This window comes from Bubalus kerabau, chromosome 13 (assembly GCF_029407905.1).
Source record: "Bubalus kerabau isolate K-KA32 ecotype Philippines breed swamp buffalo chromosome 13, PCC_UOA_SB_1v2, whole genome shotgun sequence".
Taxonomy (NCBI): domain Eukaryota; kingdom Metazoa; phylum Chordata; class Mammalia; order Artiodactyla; family Bovidae; genus Bubalus; species Bubalus kerabau.
Window position 1 is genome coordinate 39,433,699 of NC_073636.1, and position 23,896 is coordinate 39,457,594.

At 49.7% G+C, this 23,896-nt stretch overlaps 1 protein-coding gene and 1 non-coding gene across 2 annotated transcripts in view; both read left to right on the top strand.

Moving 5' to 3' along the window:
- Window positions 1-23,896, top strand: part of SLC24A3 (solute carrier family 24 member 3) — a 431,954-nt gene that overhangs the window by 263,134 nt on the left and 144,924 nt on the right. The window contains exon 3 of the mRNA XM_055544094.1: window positions 2,038-2,114. Coding sequence (XP_055400069.1) covers window positions 2,038-2,114 — 77 coding nt within the window. The remainder of the gene's footprint in view (window positions 1-2,037; window positions 2,115-23,896) is intronic.
- Window positions 9,479-9,551, top strand: TRNAR-GCG (transfer RNA arginine (anticodon GCG)). Its single transcript has one exon. It is a non-coding gene; the product is annotated as a tRNA-Arg (tRNA).

Genomic DNA, 23,896 nt, shown 5'->3' on the forward strand with positions numbered 1-23,896 from the left:
TCAGTCACAAAGTCAGGTCTGACTTTGTGATCCCATGGACTGCAGCATATCAGGCTCCTCTGTCCTCCACTGTCTCCTGGAATTTGCTTCAATTCATGTCCATTGAGTTGGTGATGCTATCTAACCATCTCATCCTCTGCCACCCACTTCTCCTTTTGCCTTCAGTCTTTCCCAGCATCAAGATCTTTTCCGATTAGTTGACTCTTTGCATCAGCTGACCAAGGTATTGAAACTTCAGCATTAGCAATAGTCCTTCAAAACGCCTCAATTCAAAACATAAAAATGTGTCACTTACTGACATGGTGCCCTTGATCAAACCATTTTTAGGGGCTCTGGTAGAGAGGCAAGGATGACGGAGCAGGCCTGGTGTGGGCATCTTGAAGACTGGTAGGGTTGCCTGCACCATGGCCTTCATTCTCTCCATCTGCTGCCCTCAACAGGAGGCAGGAGGGAAGGCAGTGGCTGGCTTCCATGTATCAGTGGCAGGGGCACCTTGATGCCCCTCACATCCCTCCTCCTCCTCGTTGATGGTAAGTGGTCCCCACGCATGGCGGTTTTACATGATGCCCATCACAAGGCAGACCCTGGCTTCAGTTTCCCAAGGCTGTCCTGATGGATACAGTAACCTGCATATTGGCCCATCTCTACCTCTGGAGGAAGGTGGGCAATGGATTGGTCACACTTACCCCTGACTGCCCAGCACTGAAAAGCCCCATGGCAGCTGTACAGATTGCTCCTCTGGTGTGTGGGGGCTGAATTTAGATTGGATCAGGTCCCCACTAGGAAGAAGCCCCCCAGAAGGAAGAGGTCACCAGGTGAAATAAGATGGGCAAGCCGTGCCAGGAGCCAAGAGGTCACAGCCGTGAGGGCGTCATGGGCTGGTCTCCTGGGTGCATGGCCCTCCCTGTGGATGCTCCAGCACACCATCCAGTCCTGCTGCTGCTGGGTTCCTCGTCTACAGTCCAGAAGCAACAGCTTTCTGGGAGGGTCGGAGGCATAGTGGGTGTCAAGTGCAGGGAGGGTGGGTGCCGGCTGGCCGGGAGCAGAGGTCACTGCGTATGCTGCTGTGAATTCTGCCCAAACCTGTGCAGATGTCCTGCTGTTAGAGCCTCTGTCTCTACCCACTGTGGCCAGCCCATCCCCAGGGCACATCAGGAAGGAGCAGTGCAGCTATGGGCAATGCCTGTTGTCTTCAGAACCATGGAGTGGGGTGCTGCTTTGGCCAGATTCAAGTGCCCCCAGGTGGGGGGCAGACAGTGCTGAGATACCTGGGCCAGGGGGTTAAGGGACAGGCCTGCCCTGCAGGGTTCCGCACGGCAGCCACCCATGTCCTGGGTTTGGAAAGTGGGCAGAAAGGAACATTTCTTATGTGTTCTGCCCTGCACTGGACTTCCCGGGAAGCAGAGGGCAATGTGGTATAGAAGTAGGAGGCAGGAGGAGGGAGTATAAGAGGCCAAAGGGGCCCCGGCCAGGGCAAGAGCAGGACAAGGAAAAGAGGGCCAGTCAGACAGTTCAGAGCAAGGACTTAACCCTGCATGTGCCACGGACCCCCGGGTAGTCCTTGAAGCCCGCAGATCTCTGCTTGGGAGAAACGTTTCAGTATTTGCAAGGACATGTGAGGCTGCAGAAGGAAACTGATGCGCTGGAATGAAGTTGTCAGGGTGTTAGAACACAGACCTGCACAGTAGTGGTTCCCAGGTGTCCTCATGAACCTTGGTCATAAGTGGTGATCTCCACGCCGCCCCCGTGTTGAAGGGGGTGAGCGGGAGCCAGGCAGATGGCAGGACCGTGGGTCCTGAGCGTGTCCGCTGGGGTCACAGCCCTGCGTGTTTCTAACACGGCTGAGATTTGTTGCCTCTATTCTTATCACGAGGAATCACCAAGTTCCCAGTTAGAGATTTGTGAACTTTGAACTTACAAATGTAATTTTTCCTCATCCAAGTTCACAGTAGACTGAGGAAGGCAGTGCTCTCAAGGCTTCCTGTTCTGAAATGTCACCTGTGTGTACTGAGCTGCTCTTCTCTCTCCATCCCGCAGCCCTGCACGAGTTCCCCAATGACATCTTCACCAACGAGGACCGAAGACAGGGCGCGGTGGTCCTTCACGTGCTTTGCGTAAGTACCCTGCTGATAGCCCTGCCGCGGGGCCCGAGGGAGAGCCTGGAAGTGGGGAGTCGGGGGTGAGGGAGGGGAAGGGAGGAGAAGGGTTTCCCCTCCTGTTCACACACCTGCTGTGGGGTCTGTGAACCCCAAACAGGTGATCAACAAACGTGCTTTTTAAAAGGTGTTTTTTATCGAAGCGTAGTTGATGTACAATGTTTTGGGTGTACATAAAAGTGATTCAATTATATGTGTGTGTGTACATGTGTGTGTACATATATATTCTTTTTCAGGTCCTCTTCCCTTCTAGGTTGTTATTACAAGATATCAAGTATAGTTCCCTGTGCTTTACAGCCGATTCTTCTCGTTTGTCTTATATATACAGTACTGTGTATCCAAAGGTCCTGTCTTTAAGAGGCCACAGGTGTGTACGCTAGGGGCTACATGGACATTTTCTTTCCCCGATACCCATGCCCAGGGTATGGGCTTTGGGGTCAAACGGAGTTGGGATTCTCTCTGCTGAAATGCCACCTTCTTTGGGAGTCCGTCCTTCCCCAGCCTGCCTCTGTAAACTTCCTGTCTTCACGTGGCTTTATTTTTCTCTGCAGCGCCGAGTACCCTGTGACATAATATTACCTAGTTCTTTGCTTATTGCTTGTCACCTTCTCTCCCACAGGGATGTAGTTTTGTGCACAGCTGGGATGCAAACAGGGATGTAGTTTTGCATGTGGCTTCCTCCGAGACCTCTTCCTGTCGTGTGGTGGGGCAGTAGTGTCTGGCATGTAGTAGGTGGTCCATGAAAATGTATTCTGGCTCTTAATCTCCACCCCTGGCCTAGCACTTCATCCACAGGCCCAGTGGATGGAAGACTTTTGATTTTCCTTGTCCCCATCCAGAGAGTTGGGCGGGGGGTGGGGGCAGAGGTGACGCTGTCTTGAAGAAGTAGCTGCAGAACTAGTAAGACTCAGGACACATTCTCCACTAGACACATCAGTGCTCTTTCCCATCTCCATGGCATGGGCTCCGCCTGGGTGCTTTTGATTCCATTCTGGTTATTTATTGCTGTGAAACATTCTCTGAATTGGGTAAGATAACTACATCCTGTTGCTTATCAGTTCCAGGGATCAATAGTTCAGAAAGGGCACAGAGGTGGGTGCTGTACCCGGGATCCAGGGCCCAGGATGGGAGATTTGCGTGGCTGGTGGTGGCGCTGATGGCTGGGACTGGAGCCGCTGCTGGAGGACCCCTTGAAGAAGGCTCGTCTACTCCCATTTCTGGTGTCTGGGCTGCAGTGCCCGGAGGACTAGCTCAGCTGGGACTGTCAACTGGAGCACCTCTGTGTGGCCCCTCCAGCATGGCTCCAGGTGGCAGCCCAGGGCTTGCAGAGGGAGGGTTGCGGTGACAAGGAGGAAGCCCATGGCCTGAGTGGCACAGCCTCTGAAGTCACACGAGTCATTTCTGCCAGCCTCTATTGCAGTCACACGCCCACCATAACTCAGGGGAGGGGACAGAGACCTTATTTTTCCATCCACACCACAGGCTCTGGAGTCAGACCAGATGTGGGGTAGAGCCTGGTTCTGCTGTCCTTGCTTTGTGAGCGACTTCAGGCAATATATTTACCCTCTGGCCCCATAAGCTGCCTAAGCATGACTCCTTTCCTGATGAAAGCCGTCAACTCTACAAGTCTTTCCCCACTTACCCCAACCCCTCTAAACCATCCACTTAAAAAAAGGCTCAAGGGGCCCCAAATGATAAAACAGCCTCTGCAGCCCTCCCGCCCATCAGGAGAGTCACGGGCACAGAACAGTTACTATGGATGCCAGCTACCACCCCAGCACCAAGGAATCTTCCCTGTTGCTAGGCTGAGAACACCGAGGCACTGCATCAGACCTGGGACTCCTGGCTGCCTCTGCGCCCTGATACCTTGACAGCTGAGAGATGAGGTTTCCACTCTCAGCCCAAACAGCACAAACTTCCGTCTCCCAAGGGGTGTTGTCGCAGCCAAAGGCAGGGCCCTTCCACCCTCCTCCACTCCCCCCAGCCCTGGGATCCTCTGAACCCAGCTGAAGGCAGAGGAAGGTACATTGCCTTGTCCTTCATGAGCCAAGGGTCCCGTAAGGCCTATGCCATCTGTGGCAGTGAGTTCCCAGGCAGGCAGGAAAGCTAAATAGACAAAGCAGGATAATTCCAGCCTTTGCTCAAAGGTACTTTTTTTCCCCCCTTGCCTGCTGCTGCTGCTACTGCTAAGTCACTTCAATCGTGTCTGATTCTGTGCGACCCCATAGATGGCAGCCCACCAGGCTCCCCCGTCCCTGGGATTCTCCAGGCAAGAACACTGGAGTGGGTTGCCAATTCCTTCTCCAATGTGTGAAAGTGAAGTCGCTCAGTCGTGTCCAACTCCTAGCGACCCCATGGACTGCAGCCCACCAGGCTCCTCCGTCCATGGGATTTTCCAGGCAAGAGTACTGGAGTGAGTTGCCATTGCCTTCTAACCCACCTTGCCTAAAGGAATGGATATAAATCTGCAGCCTCACACTTTGTCATTACTGATGTCTTATCCCACAGCCTGCCCTGCTCTGCGCCCTGCATTTGTGGAAACCACAGGGCAAGGAGTCTAGGGGCCAAAGTAAGTGTTCACCCCTTGAAGACCATGCTTCAGCACCTGGAATTCCAGAATTCTCCACCTAAACAGCCTGTGTCTGCAGCCAAGGCCCACTCAGGCTTCCTCCCCAACCTGCCTCTCAGAGGGAGGAGACCCCAGTGGAGAAGCCCAACCTGCTGCCGAGGGGATCCACATGCAGGCAGGTGATGCAGGGATCCCAGGCTCGGGGGGAAGAGGAGCCCCTCTGCTGCATCTAGTCAGGCTGGGCCTGCTGGTGGCCTCCTCAGGGTCAGGGAACAAGTTTATATTGTCCAACCTCAGAAATATAACCCATCCCACCCCCCTTCTGCAGCATCACATGAGCCTCACAGGAAACCCTCGTGTAGTGTCTGGACATCACAAAACAAAAGCTACTCAGTCCCGACTTGTTCAGCACTGGGACAAGCTCCACCCACCATGGCACCCAGCACACCTGAAGCTCAAGAATTGTCAGATTACATCGTTGAGTGTAGGAAAGGCTGCCAGGGCTAACCTGAGCCATCCCTGTCGCCAGTGGGAAACAGTTAAATGCATGAGTCAGAGCTGTAGGAGCTACATATAGAGTCCTGCTCTCAGCCTTCTGGGAAGCATCTCTGAGCCCCTGCAGGATGGTGGCACCAGGCTGGACCCTTCTAGCAGTCTGTTCACAGCTGACTGTATTTTTCTGCAGGAGCCCTCTGTATTGGAGGCAGATCCCCCCTGGATGGCTCCCGCTGCATGTTAGTGCGGCCATGGTCCCCCCCCAGGGCAGGAGGAGTGAAATGAAGACTCCAATAGTGGAATGGGTTTGAAGAGTGGGCAGGTGTTTTCCAAAGGAGAAGAGGGAAGGGAATTCCAGACAGGAAGCAGAAACCTGCGATGGAAGATGTAGACCCTGGAGTTCAGGATCTAGAGGGAGTGGAAACTATGGTCTGAAGGGTGGGAGGCCCCAGGAGGTGACTCAGGCACTGGCTTGGAAGTGGTCCCTCCTTGCCTGGGGAATAGGGTCAGGCACGGCCAGAGGCAACCCAGAGCACTCTTCTCCCCTGCCAGGGCACAGAGGTCCAGGAAGGCCGGAGGACGGCTCAGGGCCATGTGGCTGGGGTCCCAGGTATCCTGATGAACACCCCTCAGGGCATCATAAATGGCTGTTTATGTCATCTGGCCTCCTCCAGTGAGGGGTGGCAGGCCCTCTTTGGGAGGGTCCCAGAGTTGTGCCCTGTCACCCAGGCCGCCCCAGAGAGGACCCCAGGGACCAACTGGCAGTGATTTGGGATCTCCGCCAGAGCACCCAGGCCTTTTAGCACGTGTCCTGAAACCTCATTAAGCTTCCCAGCTAAGCTCACACAGCCTGTCGCACACGGACATCGTGAGTTTGATTTTCATGGGAGGCTTTCCGCACAGCCCCTGCCCTTGGCCTCGTGCTGGCCCTTGGTCACAGATGCTCTGACTCTCTGAAACTACACTTTAATCTTCCCTGCCCAAGCTTGCCTTCATTTTTTTTTTTTTTAATACTTCCCTCCTTTTTGTGAGCTTTGTGGAAATCAAGCAGCCATTTCTGGTTAAACTTTCCCTGCACTGTGACGCTAATTTTCCTTGGTTCTTCCGGGTTTTGAGGCTGTCAGAAACCTTCAGGCCTGAGATTCCACTAGACAAAGATTCCTTCCTAGTTTCTTTACCCAGGGGTTCCTTGTGCTGTGCTGTGCTGAGTCATGTATGACTCTGTGACTGTAGCCTGCCAGGTTCCTCTGTCCATGGGATTCTTGTCTCCGCAAGAATACTGGAGTGGATTGCTGTGCCCGCCTCCAGGAGATTTACCCAACCCAGGAATTGAACCCGAATCTCCTGCATTGCAGGCAGGTTCTTTACCCACTGTGCCACCTGGGAAGCTCCTGGTAGAGTGGAAATCCGTCATCTGCAAACTTCTATCAACAGTGAATATCCCCAGGAAAACACACGTCTGAGAACTTGCTTCACCGTCTGTTCTAATGTTGATCAGGATACCCTCAGTCAGGTCTTCCTTAGTCGGGGTGATTGAAGCACAGGAGGGCGGACAGATCCCAAAGGAAGTCTTGGCTTTGTAGCCTGAATTCCAACTCCAACTTCACCCCCAACGTGGAGCAGGGTGAAGGCTAATTTTGACGTGTTCCTGAAGAACGGGGAGAGCCCATCCCAGGTGGGGAGCACTCCCCTCCTCTCCCTGCCTCCTCTGAGCTCCAGTCCCCTTTCAGTCCTGGGGGAGGGGCTCTGGAAGGAGCCTTACAGGGTGGATATCTTTTCCCTGGGGCCTTGGCTGCTTCCAGTCATCTGTTTAATTATAATATCTTAAGGAATGGTGTCCTTGGATCCTCTCCCCTCCCTGAGGCTCAGAGTGCTTTTGTTAAGAGCCAAAGAATAAACTAATTGATGCACAAGCCAGTTCTCAGTGGTTGGAGGGGCCAGGATGCCAGTAGAATGTGGAAGGGGCCCTTCTTGCCCCCACCCCTACTTGGAGAGGCAGCTTTGTACATCAAAGCTCCACCTCAGCCCCGGGGGGTGACTTTTGTCTCTCCAAGGTCATTCCTTTCCTTTTTTGCTCTTGAGACTGAACACTTTAAGTCTATAAAACAGTGCTATCTCAAACCTTCTAACGCTGATGAAGTTGTTCTCTCTCTGCTCGGTCCAGTAAGGGAGCTGCTGGCCATGTGAGCTACTGAGCCCTTGAAACTTGGTTAGTCTAACTGAGAGGTTAGTCTGACTTTAAATTTTATTTTATTTTCATTAATGTAAATTAAGTAGCCTCAGGAGGAAATGGAAACCCACTCTAGTATTCTTGCCTAGAAAATCACGTAGGCAGAGGAACAGTCCATATAGGGTTGCAAAGAATTGGACACAACTGAGCAACTGAGCATGCGTGCATGGCAGGGGGTTCCCTAGAAGACCTAGAGATTCTAGTTGACCATCATCCCTTCTTTTTCTTGCATTGTCAACTCAAAATCACAAAGCAGAGGTGGTCAGGAAAAAAGGTCTCCAGGAGAGAGGCGCTACTCCTTTACCCTTGGCATCTAAGCGATGGCCTGGGTTTAGCAACTCACACACACGGGATGCATAGAAGGCACTTACAGGCCACCAGGCATCCAAGATGGGATTTTTGTGTGTGTGTGTAGGGGGGTTATGTATAGCCTTCTTTTTTCTTAATATATATTTTCATTGAAGTATAGTTGACTTACAATATTTCAGGTGCACAGCAAGGTGATCCAGTTTTACATATACACATTATTTTTCAAATTATTTCCCCTTGTAGGTTATTATAAGATATTGACTATAGTTCCCTGAGCTAGACAATTAACCTATTTTGCAAGATGAGATGTTTGATGAGACAGAAGGGTACCCAGATTAGGAGCTGGAGAGCTTGTGTATCACCAAAGTGCTAGGGGCTTTGGAACAAGTCACAGAACTTCTCCTGGCCTCGATTTCCACATCTATAAAGTAGGAGTGCGTAGTAGATGCTCAAGAAATGTTAGGTGTTTTGGTCCTCACCTTCTCCCCACCCTACATCTCTCTAAGGGTGGCTCACCTGTGCTTAGCCCACCACAAAGGACCAGAGTCAGACCCACTGGGAACCGGCCCCATCCTCATGAACACCAGGACACGGGGGCCCAGAGGCCTTTCTATAGCTCCAAGGCCAGGATCCTAAGAGAGGGGCTGCCACAGGGGTTTCGACGTATAAGGGGACCCACAGGATCTGGTCAGCAAGGTCCTGGCAACAACTCTCTGGCCAGGCAGACGTGTTTAGTTAAGGGATTTCACCCTGGAAGAGAAAAATGATTAGAAGAGCTTGTGGAATTTCCTGTTTACTTTTGCAAAAGTGCTGAGCATGTCCTTAATTTGTCAGTGTCAACACAAAGCTAAAACTGGTGTCCAGAGAGGATTAGCACAAAGAGGGTAAATTATGTTTCGAAAGATCTTAAGTTACTCACTCCTCTCCTTGCGTGAGACCCAGTTCAGACAGCCAGAGTCTGACCATCAGGGTCACGGGCGGCACACATGTTGGCCAGTGGCTGGTTCCCCAGGACCTCAAGCTGGATATAAAGCCTGGTGGTGGTTTAGAGCGTACCCTTTGAGTGAAACCCACCTGAGTGTCGGTCCTAGCTTTTCCACTGATTAGGCGCATAGCCATGGGCGATCTGCTTTGCCTGGTCAAGCTTCAGCTTCCCTGTCAGTCGCTGGAGGTGAATCGGGCTGCTTTCAGGAACATATGAAGTCATGTGGGCAGAGCTCTTGGTAGAGTATCTGGCACTGCTGGGATAAGGCCCCCTGTACCCACTTAGTATTTACAGCTTGGTGTGCCTGCCTGAACCGCAGTTCCCTGCTCCCATGAGTCCAGGGTTTTGCTGATCCCCAGAGCCTGTTCTACCAGAATGCAGGGCAGCCCAGAAGTGCCAGGAAATTATCAACCCCCAGAAGTAGCCCTCAGTCAGAGAGGGGTTGATGGATAAATACCTTTGTTCCCTTATGCCTCCGATGTGCACATGGAAACACATTCAGCCCTGTCTCCCCCAGGTGCCCCAGCAGGTGCCTGTCCAGCATCTTACGGATAACACACCTGGATCAGCAGCCCCTTCGTCCCTGATCTATTTTCCTGCTCTTTTCTGGATTGGAGGGGGGTCACTTTCTGAGACTCCTCCCTCCCAGCTAAAAGACTTGCACTAGAATCCTGGAATCTAGTTCTGCTTCTAGGGAAAAGGCTGAATAGATATTACCTACCATTATTATTAGCTTCCTGGTGGCTCAGACGGTAAAGCGTCTGCCTGCGATGCAGGAGACCCAGGTTCGATTCATGGGTCAGGAAGATCCCCTGGAGAAGGAAATGGCAATCCACTCCAGCACTCTTGCCTGGAAAATCCCATGGACGGAGGAGCCTGGTGGACTATAGTCCATGGGGTCACCAAACAGTCACACACAAACTGAGTAAACAACAACCATTATTATTATGCACATCTGTTCTCTCTCTAAAACCCATGAGGCTATAGAAGATGCAAAATTATGAGAATCCAGCCCCTTCTGGACAGATGCTACAGGTGTTCATCTACTGTCTCTTTGGTTCACATCCTGAACCCAGTGCAATAGAGAGAAGCTTAGAGAATGAGCTTGGAGCAGACAGTGTTACCTTTGATCTAATGAGGAGCCCCAACTGGTGATGGGAGAGAGCAGGCACATTGCTTAGATACCAAATATTTACCTATCAGGACCGGACACCTGCAGCCTACTGTATGCTGCTCTTCATCTTATTTATCTATCAATATTTTGTCATTATTGATAGTAATTTATTATTATTGGTCCACTCGTCCCCACTCTATTTTATTTTTCTTTATTTTGTTACCTACAAGGCAAACTTAATTTATGTGTTTCTCTTAGATGAGATTGCCAACAGTCCCAATGTGAACAATATTCTATACCGACTACAATTTTACAGTATCTTTCCTCTGAAACCACCGACTCCAGTTACATGCCTTGTCTCCACGATGTTGGTGCTGCTAGGTAGCTTGGGCTTTGCAGAGCCCCAGGGAGCTATGTCTGTAGCCCCTACAGAGCTGTATCTGTTTCCCAATTTCACAAGGACTCAGAGTCCTTTCTGAACATGTGCTCCAACATGTAGCATCTGAACAAACACGTCATTGGTGACAATCACAGTGTTCTTTCCCTGAAGCATTGGCCTCTGTCTGCTGAGATGTTATTTCAGCAGCTGAAGCTGGTGCCTGAGTATGAAAACCACCCAAATGTGTTCTCAGTTAAGGAGTGGGCAGAGGTGGGTTTGGGGTGTAGCTTTGGCTAAGCCCATTCAACCTGGGGTCCACAGTGAGGAAGGAGCCAGATTCTTCTGCCACATCTCCCCCTACCCCTGCTTCCCTGAGATCCCAAGAGCTTCTCACCCTCTTCAGAAGCTCCTGAAGAGTTTCCAGAACTGTTCCCATTGCTAGCTGGGGGGGTCTTGTGGGCTGCCGTCTCTGGGGTCGCACAGAGTCGGACACGACTGAAGCGACCTAGCAGCAGCAGCAGTCCTCTCTTGTTCTTACACTTAAGGAATCTTAAGGAACCCCAAAGATAAATTGCCCTTTCAATAAGTGGCCCCTCTTTCATTGGGGAATTTAGAGCCAGATCCCAAGGAGCTGGTTTAGGGGATATTTGGAGTAAACTGTCAGCCATCGAACTTGCCTCTCACTGTCAGCCCAGGGACGAAGATGGCACCCACCTACCCAACTCCTAATCCAATGGGTGGGTGTGCTCCACTCCTGGGACACCTGGGACACTCTCTCTGAAAGTCTTGTTTCCTAAGGCTTGCTTCATCTTACTCCCAAGAATACTAGGAGCTGTTTGCAAATAGATTTCATGATGAAAGGCTCTTTTGCCTGGAAATGACAAAGCAAGAATGCAAATTAGGTCCACCTGTGGCCTAATCCTTGGCCCACGGCTGGGGATGCTCTTCATGGACTCTCGTGATGCATTCTCAGAACACAAGGCCCTCTCCTGCCCTGGGAGTGGATTCCAAAGGTAAACATGGAGTCTGTCTTGTCTGCTATGTTATTAGTGCTTTGATGGGTTTCATTTTATATACAATGGTAGGAGCCTGAGGATCTACTTTTTCTCCTCTTGAACTTGTTAAAGCTGTGTTTTCCTCAGTGCTGTGAACTAGAGGGATGAGCGCAGTTAGCAGAGTGGTTTTCAGTATCTGAAACTGTGATGGGACCAGCAGCTTTGGCTCGTGCTGGCCCTCTCATCCTCTCCTGGACACAGGCCCAGCTTCATCTGACTTCATTGCTTTTCTGTTTCACAGGGTTGGCTTGAGGCAAAACCTATTACTCTCCTCTGCAGAGGACGAGTCCCAGAGGGCAATTTTATCCCCAGGCTGGATGTGTGCACATCCATCTGAGTGCACATGTGACACACACAGATGCTTATCTATGGATACCATAACCCTCTTTTAAAAGGCAATAGGAAAGACATTTTACCATCTTAGGCACAATTACTTAAAGTGGGATTCTGGATAAAGGAGTGTGTGTGTGAGTGTGTTTAATATCTCCCTTGGCAACTCAGCACTCCACTGAAGAGGGAGTGTAGATTGATATGGAGTTGGAATATAGTTTGAAATGGAGCCATGGGTTTTTAAAAGACAACAAACCCTCTTGCCCCTTAGATTGGCCGTCTCAGAAACACATCCACTGAATTGCTCAGGCTGGAATCATAGAAATCAGCCTTGACTTCTTTCTCTCCTACCCCACCGCCATCAGCTCATCCTAGCCTTTCCACCTCCAAACTGTGTCTTCATCCCCATCTCCTCTCCATCCTCACTGGCATGGCTATTGTCCAGGCTGCCATCACCCTCCCCTGCACCAGGATCCCCCCTCATGTCCACATCCCACACAGTGGTCCAGGCAGCCTTTTAATGATATATGTGGGGATTGGCCTGCACGTTCTGGGTCTGCCCACCTCTCCACATCCATGTCCTACTCTCCCCACCCCCAGCACACTCCCACCCTCAGACCTTCCTCGTGTTCCTCAGTCATTTCAAGCTCATCCCACCTGGGGTGCCTGGGTGCACCCCTTCCTCTGATTCCACATCGACCCTCCATCCTGCTGCCGTGTGCAGTGCTTACACATGCCTCGGTTCTCACGTGTGAATACTCCATGACTAGCCACTGCCTGAACGTTTTGCTCCACTCTTTGCTGGCAGAGGAACCAGATTTTTCTATACCAAAAATGGCAAAAAGTGAATCCTCTTGTCTCCCTTTCTATAGTAAATAGACAAGTCAGTTCAGAGAGGAGTCTGTTCAAACTGGAAAGAACTCAGGATGACTAACGAGATGATTTACTGTGTCATCCCTTATAAAATTAGCTGGTCCTTGTCTTTTTTAAAAAAATAAAAACTGATAGGAAGGGAAAAGCTCTTCTGTGAGTGTATTCGTCTCTGTGTGGCTTAATGATGGTGCTGACACGGAGATTCAGGGAAGGGAGGGGAAGGGGTGTCCTGCACTGTGAGATGTGGCAGAGACTGGAATGTTTCCCGTTGTGATCTTTCTAATAATGAGATAGAGTCTTTGAACACTGGCAGGAGAGCTGTGCTGCTTTGAATGTCTTCAAACCAACTGAGTGCAGAGGGTCTCTCTCTGTTTGTCTTTGGGGTAAATGGGCGATGGCACCATTCACCAAAGGAGAAAGAGTGTGGCTGGTGAGGATGTCACTACTGTGTTGACTGCAGGATGACTCAGTGGTGGTGGGCCAGTCTGTCCCAGGGCTACCACTCTTCAGCTCTACGACCTTGAGAAAGTCACTAGCCTTTCTCATATTTTGGCCTCTTCAGCTGTAAGTGAAAAAAAAATTCTCAAGGTCCAGTCCAGTTCCAAGAGCCAAAATTGGTGCAGTAAAAGATAAAAGGACTCCCGTCTCTGGTCAGCCATGACACTGTCGGATTTCCTGGGACTCAGCCCCTTCTGACGAGCCTGTGCTGCCTGAAAACACACAGGAGTATCGATATTGCCTAAGTGAAACTCAGCAGGTTGGGGTTGGGAGCTTGAGCTCTGGGCTTGGGTACAGACAGGCACTCTCCGAGGCTCTGTGCCTTCATATCACAAGAGAACAGGCTCATTTCCAGGGCCCCTGGAGTTAGATCAAGTCACATGACCAGTGTGGGCAGAACAAAAGTGGGCAGCTGCTCCATATGTGGAACAGGACTCCTGCAGAGAGTCAAGAGCCACCACCGCCCCCAAATAGTATTCATGGCAAAGGCCCAGATGCTAGACAACTCCAGCCTCAGTTGGCCAGTGGTCCATACACTGTAGTCCATCACTTGTGCACGAGTCCAGGGCATCAGGGCGGGAGCCAAGCAGAAAGAAGTTCCCCCAGTGTTCATTGCTCAGCTGAAGATCAGTCACAGGGTAACAGGGGATACCTCGTGTCATTTTTTCAGCCACCCGTGTACCTGGCAGTGGTCCAAGTGCATCAGGAATCTCCCAGAAGCTCAGAAAACCAAGTAGATAGGAATTTCTTCTCTCCCATTAAGATGCTGACAAGGGAGAGTGGCAGAGAGCACCAAGGCTTGTGTGCACACATGCTGCACAAACAGGGCATCCAGCTGGTCCACTCCAGGCCATGAAGGTAAAGGCTGGGGGTGGGGGACAGACATTGGCTGCGGGTCTCGCACAGTGGGAGGAGCATGCCAGCATCTTCCTCTCACCTTCTACCTTGATCCTCCCATTTTAGATAGATGAACAAACTGAGGTTTGGCAGTGCAAACAGCCCAAAGAAGAAAATTGCTGACACTATGTTTAGATCAGTGTTGCATAATTACCTCAGCTTCAATCAAATGAAGACATGTTGATGGAGAGATTTGTCAGTGAGCAGTGCAGGATGGGAGGTGGTCCTCCCCTCCCAGGGGGCTGACAAATATAAGACTCACGCTGGGAACATCGCACAGAAATGAAGGATGAGACGCTCAGTGCTGCATGTTCATCAGCTTCTCCTGTGGGAGCCGATCTTGTTCCCACTTTGTAGATGGGTCACTAAGACTCTGAGAGGGTCCCATGACATGACATCCCCTAGGACGCAGGGATTACTTCCTCTTTTCACAGGTGAGGAAACTGAGGCACAGAGAAATCAGGCAACTTGCCCAGGGCACAGAGCGCAGGATTGACGGCTGGGGCTGGACCCAGGTGCAGGGCTCCTGAGTTGCTGGGCGATGGGGAAGGAAGTCTCCTTCCATGGCAACGATGTGAGTGATGACATTGGAAGTGACTCCAGGCATGGTCAGTAGGCACAGTGTTTGATAGTTTCCAAAGCCTTTTTTCTGGGCACAGCTCTAGAAACCTCCCAGTTCTTAAGCTGTGAGAGGACCTGGGGGTTGTAGGGTGGACGCGGGGACTGTGGCCATGCTGCAGGGCAGTGTCACCAGCCTTGTGTCCAGCACCAGGATGTGCTGGTCATTGTTGGACTGATCCCTCCACGGCCAGATCCCTGAGTGCCTTGTTTCCGCCCACATTACTCCCCCATCCATGCCCCCAAGGAGAGGGGCCATCTGGCCAGACCCTGGTCATGGCTCTGGCCTGGCCCTGCCCTGCCCTTTGCTCTTGCACCAGCAGCCAAGCCATGTGCAAGAACAGGAACTGGGGGCATAGGGTTTGCAGGGCTCAGCTGACTCTATCTGTGACCCTCATTTGTCTGCAATTCCGGAAGCCTTTGAAGAGCACTCGTGATATTGCAGAATTCCCACATATATTGATGAGAAACGGCTACATAAATAGCACAGCTTGGTATTTACAAAGTGCCATTTTCTGTAAATAGAGGATTTTGGCAACGACTTCCAGGCAGCTCATCCACCTTCTGGAGGCAGCACTTGTCTTGTTTCAGTTCTTTCTGGAAGCTGCTTCATGTGCCCTCTTGGTGGCCTGTCCTGCAGCCTCAGCAGGTACAAGGAAGCCTCCAGGTGGTCAGGAGCCAAGAGCAGAGACACCATCTATTCCATAGCACAGGGACACCTGGTTGCCACTGGACAGGTGTCGCAACCACCTGCCACCATCTCCAGGTTAACACCTGACCTCAGTACAATCATTTGGGCTTCTCAGAGGATCTGTGGTCTTCAGGTTGGAAATCAAGGCTCCTTTATTGATCGGGAACAGAAATGCTAAGTTATTGTCTGACTATGTGCTAAATGCAGGGTTTCTCACAAACTTTTAATATGCAAATTTGGGCCATGAATCTCCATATGGGAAGTGTAATAGCATGGCTTTCAAAGCTGATCACAGAATTCTCCCTTCACAAGTACTTTACAGTTTGCTAAAGTCCTACTTTGAGGAATGATGACTAACCACCTTCAGGGCCCATTAATGATCTTAGCTCTAAACGAATGATATTGCATCAGTAAGCTTCTGCTGTGTAACAGAGGAACCTCCGTTTTAGTAGCTTATATAAGCAACCACTTATTTAGCTATGGTTCTATGGGTCAACAATTTGGGCAGGGCTTACCCAGGTGGTTCTTCCAGTCTTGGCTAGGCTTCCCTAGCCAACTGATGTGTCTCTCATCAGTTGTCAGCAGCCAGGTGCCTGTCTTTGAGCAGATGACTGGCTATCAGCTGGGGTCACATGTTGTATCATCCTCCAGGGAACTAGCCTAGGTTTTTTCACATGGCAGCTAGAAATGTCCCATGAGATAATCAGAAGCTGCCCTAAGCTCCCCATTGGCATGGTATCATCTCTGCCATATCCCGTTGGTAAAGACAATTTACCAAGCAGCTCCCTTGGATCCTCAGCCAAGGAGAAACAAGCTCCAGAAAGTGGAGACTCCACATTTCTAGGCAGGAGGGTCTTTGGAGAGGTGATTTGATTGGGAGAACAGGGCTGGCATTCTTGTTGAAGCTGTGTGTGTGGAACAAAGAAAAAGGGTTTTGGACCTAGATGGCATGTTTGTTTGTGGTGTCAGGACATGGAGGGCCAGCTAATTGAGATTATACAAGAGCAAAACCACCCTAGAATCCACTTCTCTGTGACCCCACAAGAGGCAAGTCTCAACTTTTCTCTACCAATAAAATAGGATTCTCAGGCATGATAGCACACCAGTCAGAGACAACCGGAAATGTTCCCATAGTTACTCCAGGACAAAGTTTGGTTCTTTATGTTGCTGCAGCAAAATGGGGTGGGGCACACGCAGAGGTGCTTCATGAGCATCTCTGAAAGGGGGAGGTTAACATGAGCTGCACAGCTCTGAGAAGGGATGGCAGAAAGAGGAGGAGGCCTGGGGTGGATGCATCTCCATGGTGTCTGTGCAGGCAGCAGTAGGGTGTCAGCAGGGATGCTGGTGTCATGGGAGGAGGGAGCAGCAATCACCAGGCAGGCAGAATAGGGGGGTCACTTGGGGTTTGGGGTTCAGCTTTGTCCATGTCCTGTTAGACACGTTGCTCAGAATCTGTAGGCCTATGTAGAAATGACCGAGCTCTGTGGGAAACACTGGGCTTTGGTCACCTGTGGGCAGATCTTTATGTCATTCTAGGCCTGGATGGAAATTGATCAGCTAGAGACTTTATCATGTGCCAGCCTCAGCCATTTGCTGTCACCGCCCTATGCTTCTCCAGTCATGTTGAAGGCATGGCAGCATCAAGAGTGAACCCCCAAATGGAGCAAACAGTTGAGCTGGCAGGTGGCAGGCAGCCTTGGCTCTCCACTGGTCCATCCCATTGGGTACAGGAAACACTACACTGGTGGGCACTGCCCAGAGGACCCCTTGGTTTGTCAGCTTTGAAATGACCACATGCATTGGAAGAGTGACTCTTAGACTATCCTAGGACAAGTCACTTGATTGCCAACAGGAAAGCAAGCATGTGGCTACCTGTCCCTGCTGACCTCATAGGTTTCCAGGGACGTTTATAGAAAATCATTCAGGAAGCATTTTGAGAGGCCACCACTGGTAAACATGGTACTTCTGGATAAATGACAAAATGGTGCCCCTTCCTGGGTGGAGCAGCCCAAACTAAGCTGCCTCCCTCAGCTGAAAGGATTGTGCAGTGCAGACACTGCACAGCTATTCCTAGCGATCTCTGCGATTTTTGGAAGAAAGTTTTCTCTTGGTGATCTGCAGCAGTGTCAAGGCATGGCCATCACTTTGCTTAGTTCAGTGCTTTACTTGAGATGACTGTTTGATCAAGCACATAGCACTTAATAAAGAAGATTCTTACCCTAGATCAATCAACCAGCAAATACACAGTTGATCTCATTATTCACAAATTCTGCATTTGCAGATTCGCCTACTTGCTAAAATTTATTTGCAGCCCTCAAAGCAATATTTGCACGTGCATGTTCTCAGCTGAGGTTGAGTGAGGCAACTGTCAACAAGCATCCCATTCAGCCCGCATTGTGCCACGCTCTCTGTATTTTTGTGCTTTCGGGAGGGGATGAGGATGAGGTTGCTGTTTACATTTGCCTCCGAGCACAATGCTGAAGTGCGGTCTAGGGTTCCTGTGCATGAAGGCTGGGATGTGCCTGATGGAGAAAATATTAATACACGTGTTAGGTGAGCTTCATTCAGGCACAAGAGACACTGGTGTTGGCCATGAGTTCAATGCTAACAACTCAAGGGTATGTGTTAAGGAAGGTGTTTTTAAAGAGAAACACACATAAAACAACATTCTGGGTTGATCCTTTGAGGAAAATGTTGTGCCCTGAGCCTCACAGGAACCTGACCCTCTATTGCTCCAGGAGGAAGGGGTTGGTCCGCACTACTTCGGTGTTTGTGGTGACTTGATGGAACATGACCACTGGAGGCTGGGCTATGTCAACATCGCTCTCCTGTACTACAGCAGAGCAGTGTGGACCACCCACTTCAGTGCAGCGAGATCTCTAATTTCAGGACACACCTTGTGTCAGTTGTGGGGGACAGGACTGCACAGCACCGGGTGGGTGGGCAGCAGGAGGCCTGTGCTGGAATTCCACCTCCCCCCAGGCCTGTGGCACAGCTGTGTACTTGTTACATGGCCTTTCTGAGGTGAGTTTTTCCTCCTCGAAGACAAGAAGATGGTATTACCTACATTGTGAGGATGCTGTGAGGATGATGGAAAATATATATAAAACACTGCCCAGCCACAGCTTCACCAAGTCCTCAGTGAGTGTTGGCTGTTAAGATAGAGATGATGCCGGCCTTTCTCAAGAGGAGACAGGCAGCAGGGGCAGACAGAAGAGGACCAGGTGAGACCGGCATTTTCTTTCAAGCGCTTTGGATTTCCTGAAAAGTAAAGATACCTATGTTCCTGTGCTAGTACCAAGACCCCTTCAGGAGCCAAACATAAATGCACTCGGGATTGTCTGTGTACATGGTCCTCTCCATCAGTGGAACGTGGGAAGTCAACAGTATTTTCATGTGCACTGTGGTTACCAGAGGGCTTCCCTGGTAGCTCAGATGGTAAAGCATCTGCCTGCAATACAGGAGACCTGGGTTCGATCCCTGGGTCAGGAAGCTCCCCTGGAGAAGAAAATGGCAACCCATTCCAGTATTCTTGACTGGTAAATCTCATGGACAGAGGAGCCTGGTAGGCTACAGTCCATGGGGTTGCAAAGAGTCGGACATGAGTGAGTGACTAACGGTGGTTACCAAGCTCGTATGCACAACATGCTAATATACCAAGATGAGTTGTTGGGGCAAGGAATAGAGACTTTATTCAGAAAGAGAGCAGACCCTGAAGATAGTTCCCAAAGAAGCTTCTTGCCAGGGCATCCTTCTAGATGTACCTCAGAGAGGTACAGCCTGGCTAAAATGAAAGACTGGAAATCCCAAGTGTTACCAAAGATGTGGAGTAACTGGAACTCCCATCTGCTGTTGGTGGAATTATACATTAATACGATCACTTTGTAAAACTTTTTGGTAGTAGAAGCTGAACAGCAATGTGGAGTTGCTCTGTGACCCAGCAATCCCACTTCTAGGTGTCAACAGAAATGTATATTATGTACAAAACAGAAGTACTAGAATGTCCATGGAAGCACCGTTTGTAGTAGCCAAAGCCCCATCAGTAGTTCAAGGAGTAAGTACATGGCACTCACGTCATACAGTGGAAGACTTCACAGCCAGGGTAATGACATACAGTGTTCTACAGCTACGTGCAACAGGGTGTTTGAGCCTCACACACGGGGTACTGAGTCTGACACAGAGTGTGGACTGTATGATTCCACTTATATCAAAGTACAAAAACAGATACAAGTCAGGATAATGGTTCATCTTAGGCTTGAGTGACTCTGGGGGGGCTTGTGAGGTACTGGTCAAGTTCTCTACTGATGCCATAAATACATTCTGGTGTCAAAATTGACCAAGCTGTTCAGTTAAAACATGTCCATTCCAATAACAAAGAAAACATAAGTCAGAATCCCTGAGTCACTGGTGAGATGGCAGCCCGAGCACGGAGGCTGCGTTCTGCCCTCTGCAGCCCCGGGCAGCAGCCTGGGGTGGAAGCCCACAATGGAGCTCCCGTGGGTGAGTGTGCTCTTCACACCAACAGCCCAAGAGCTTGCTGAGTCTGCCACTCACACTTTTCCTCCGGGACTTCAAGTTGCCGAGGGCACAGCTGTTAGGGTCACAGTGTGGGTACGGACCCTGAACTGATCTTTCCATTCCGGTGGTTGACGGACATCCGTACTCATAACACAGACACAAGTAAACACCACATACCCACTTGCTATAATCTGCTCCATTTTACAGATGAAGAAACTAAGGCTCAGGGAGGACAGGTAGCCCATCCAAAGTCACTCAGGGAACACGTTCAGAATTCGAACCAGTCTCCCAGACTCCACAGCCTGCCTTCTAAGTGGTGGGCCCTCCTGCCAGGAGGAGGGGCATGGGGGACTCGCTGCTCCCAGCGAGCGTCCTACCCTGGCACAACCTGCACCATCCAGAAACCACCTGAAGCCCTCCACACAATTCTCCCTTCCACAGTGCCCATTTAAAATGCAAATTGATTCTTTAATCTGCCTTGAAAACACAAAAGCTGTTCCTTTACAGAAATGTGAAACCAGAAGGTTCTCAGAGGCCGGTAACACCAACTCCTCCACATTTGTACATTCCAAACAGTATGGAAGGGAGGAAGCCGGTGCCAGAGTGAGGAATAAACATCCCATGTGTTATGTGTGGGCGCTTAATATTGCACAAAGACTGGCGAAGCGGATTTCCTGACATTCTGTACCATAGGAATGGGGGAGCATTTGCATTTGATTTGCTTTATTTCCAAAATTATTTTCAGAAATGGGAAAGGAAGCCAAGAGGAAAAAGCAGAACATCTCCGATCTTCCTTTCCTTCAGTGTAGTCCTAACTCACCTGTCAGTCACAAAGATCAATGACAGGTATTAATAAAGAGAAAATCTATTTCAATAGCAATGTCACTTTACATGTATTGAAATGTATAAACATTGAAGTAATTAAAAATTACATATAATTTAGTACTCTCCCATGCCCCTCTCCCGCTTCTTACAGGATTACCCTGAAAAACCACGCACAGTAAGAATGTGAACTGGTGAAGACTTGAAAGCTGGCTAGTTTAACAAACCTCATACATTCAGCTCATATGCTCTGATTGAAACGCAGTTTTTTACTTTTAGTCTCCCTTTAGAAGGAACATATTTTGCTTAAACCTTCCTTTTAGGCTAAACCCATGATGGAAACTTTTCAGACAGAGAAGAATGACATGTGTGGAAGATTGAACAGTAGCACTAACGATGACAGCGGCAGTGCCCTGGGAGACGTCGCTAGACGGGGCTCAGGCTGCCCTGATCCCGCTCATCCACACGCGTTTTGTGCTCTCGGGAATGGGGCTCCTTATCCACCCAGACATCTCCTTCCTTCCTTCCTTCCTTTCTTTCCAGCTTCCTTCCTAAGTCACAGTAAAATGTTCGTTCACAAGTATCACTGTTTACTTTGTGCTCTCCCTGGTTAGGGTATCCTGAAGGAAGAGGATATGGAGGCGGAATCCAAGGAGGCAGAAACCTACCCCCTTCCCCATTTGCTGGAATCACAGACCCCTGGCATCTCAGAATCAGTCTTAGGATGCATGATCTCATTCGTCACCAAAGTCATTTCTAAGGAACTCAGTCATTGTTTCCAGAATGTCCCCATTAAAATATGAAAAGCTTACCTGAAATATAAGAAAATTTGACATCTTTAAAATAAAAGGGGTGGGAGATGTGCTTACCGGTTGGGACTTCAGCAAGCAAGCCTGTGGGATCCAAACCAATGGCAACTCCCAATGAGATTCCAAGGGTTCCCACCTGGCAAAACATTATCAAGTCAACCAACCGATTTGGAGGACCTATAGCTGGGCTGGATGGGGGTGTCAGAAAGGGAGAGACAGAGTCAGCGTTGAGAGGCAACGCCCAGAGCAGATACACCTGAGCTGGGTAATGAATGCTGAGGCCCAGATGAAATTGCACTTGCACCTATATAGAAACCCTGGAACACGTGAAGCTGGCAGATGGTGCATCTATGTGTTTATCAGGTACTGAATATATATGTAAATGTGTAATCACTTATTACTCGGAATCAGGGGATCAGAATAAGGGGCTGATCATGTTTCTGCAGGGCTTCCCAGGTGGCGCTAGTGGTAAAGAACCCGCCTGCCAGTGCAGGATACCTAAGAGATGCAGGTTTGATCCCTGGGTTGGGAAGATCCCCTGGACGAGGCACAGTAACCCAATCCAGTATTCTTGCCTGGAGAATCCCCATGGACAGAGGAGCCTGGCGGGCTACAGTCCATGGGGTCTCAAAGAATAGGACGTGACGGAAGCAACTTAGCACACACGCATGTTTTTGCAGACTAACCTTCCTGTTTTCCTTTTACTGAGAATGCAAACTAAAGGGCAGGTTTTCCTGCTTCAGGTAAACTGACTGGAAGTCAGGACCCGTGCTGCCAGGGGAAATCTGCCCTGTTTTGGTTTTGAAGCTGCAAAGATGGGATTTTCCCTGCTGTCTCATGGGGGCTGTTTCATGTGACTGCAAGATGAACATTAGTGTTTGGAGGAAGTCTGAGTTTGGGGGCCCACTTCTATTTCCATCCACATTTATGGTAGGATAGTCACTCCAGAAACAGGGCAGCATCCCAAAATGAGAATGATAGAAAAGTCTCAGGATGTAGCTGTGGTGTGGTGTACATCTCTGGCACTACCGTGTTTAGAGAATTGAGCCCTGTCTTGGGCTGTGCCTGAGGGAGAAGGAAGGAGGAAAGAATGTTGAAGGGCATTGCCTCTCAACACTGACCCCATCTCTCCACTTCTGACTCCACCCAAGGGATGGCTGTTGATTAATGGGGAATGGGGGATTGGAGGGGAGGAAGTGAAAGGCACCTGAGGTCACAGATGTGTGGGGAGAAGAGCCATGAACACTCGGCAGCAGTTGGGCAGTGATCTGGTGTCTCAGCCAAGGTCTGTGGAGCGAGAGTGAAGGTCAAAGCCAGACCGCCTCCTAGTCACAGAATGACCCATTAGAGTTACTAATGTCCTGCAGTCTCATCTGTTAAACAATGACCCTTGTCACATGGCCTTAAAGAAAGAATCAAATTAGGGCTTCCCTGGTGGCTCAGTGGTAAAGAATCCACCTGCTAATGCAGAAGACACAGATTTGATCTCTGGTCTGGGAGGATCCCACATGCCATGCAGTAACTAAGCCCGTGTGCCACAACTACTAAGCCTGTGCCCCAGGGCCCAGGAGCACAACTGCTGAAGCCCCTGTGCACCTAGAGCCCGTGCTCCACGACAGGAGACGCCACTGCAATTAGAAACCTATGCACTGCAGCTAGAGAGTAGCCCCCACTTGCTGCAACTAGAGAAAAGCCCACATAGCAATGAAGACCTAGCACAGCCAAAAAAATAAATTAAAAAGTTTTAAAAAATGAACAAAAAAAAAAAGAATCAAAGTATGTATGTAAGACACATAGAGGAAAACAACAGAATGGGAAAGACTAGAGATCTCTTCAAGAAAATTAGAGATACCAAGGGAATACTTCATGCAAAGATGGGCTCGATAAAGGACAGAAATGGTATGGACTTAACAGAAGCAGAAGGTATTAAGAAGAGGTGGCAAGAATACACAGAAGAACTGCACAAAAAAGATCTACACGACCAAGATAATCACAGTGGTGTGATCACTCACCTAGAGCCAGACATCTTGGAATGTGAAGTCAAGCGGGCCTTAGAAAGCATCACTACAAACAAAGCTAGTGGAGGTGATGGAATTCCAGTTGAGATATTTCAAATCCTGAAAGATGATGCTGTCAAAGTGCTGCACTCAATACCCCAGCAAATTTGGAAAACTCAGCAATGGCCACAGGACTGGAAAAGGTCAGTTTTCATTCCAATCCCAAAGAAAGGCAATGCCAAAGAATGCTCAAACTACCGCAAATTGCACTCATCTCACATGCTAGTAAAGTAATGCTCAAAATTCTCTAAGCCAGGCTTCAGCAATACGTGAACTGCAAACTTCCAGATGTTCAAGCTGGTTTTAGAAAAGGCAGAGGAACCAGAGATCAAGTTGCCAACATCCGCTGGATCATGGAAAAAGAAAGAGAGTTCCAGAAAGACATCTACTTCTGCTTTATTGACTATGCCAAAGCCTTTGACTATGTGGATCACACTAAACTGGAAAATTCTGAAAGAGATGGGAATACCAGACCACCTGACCTGCCTCTT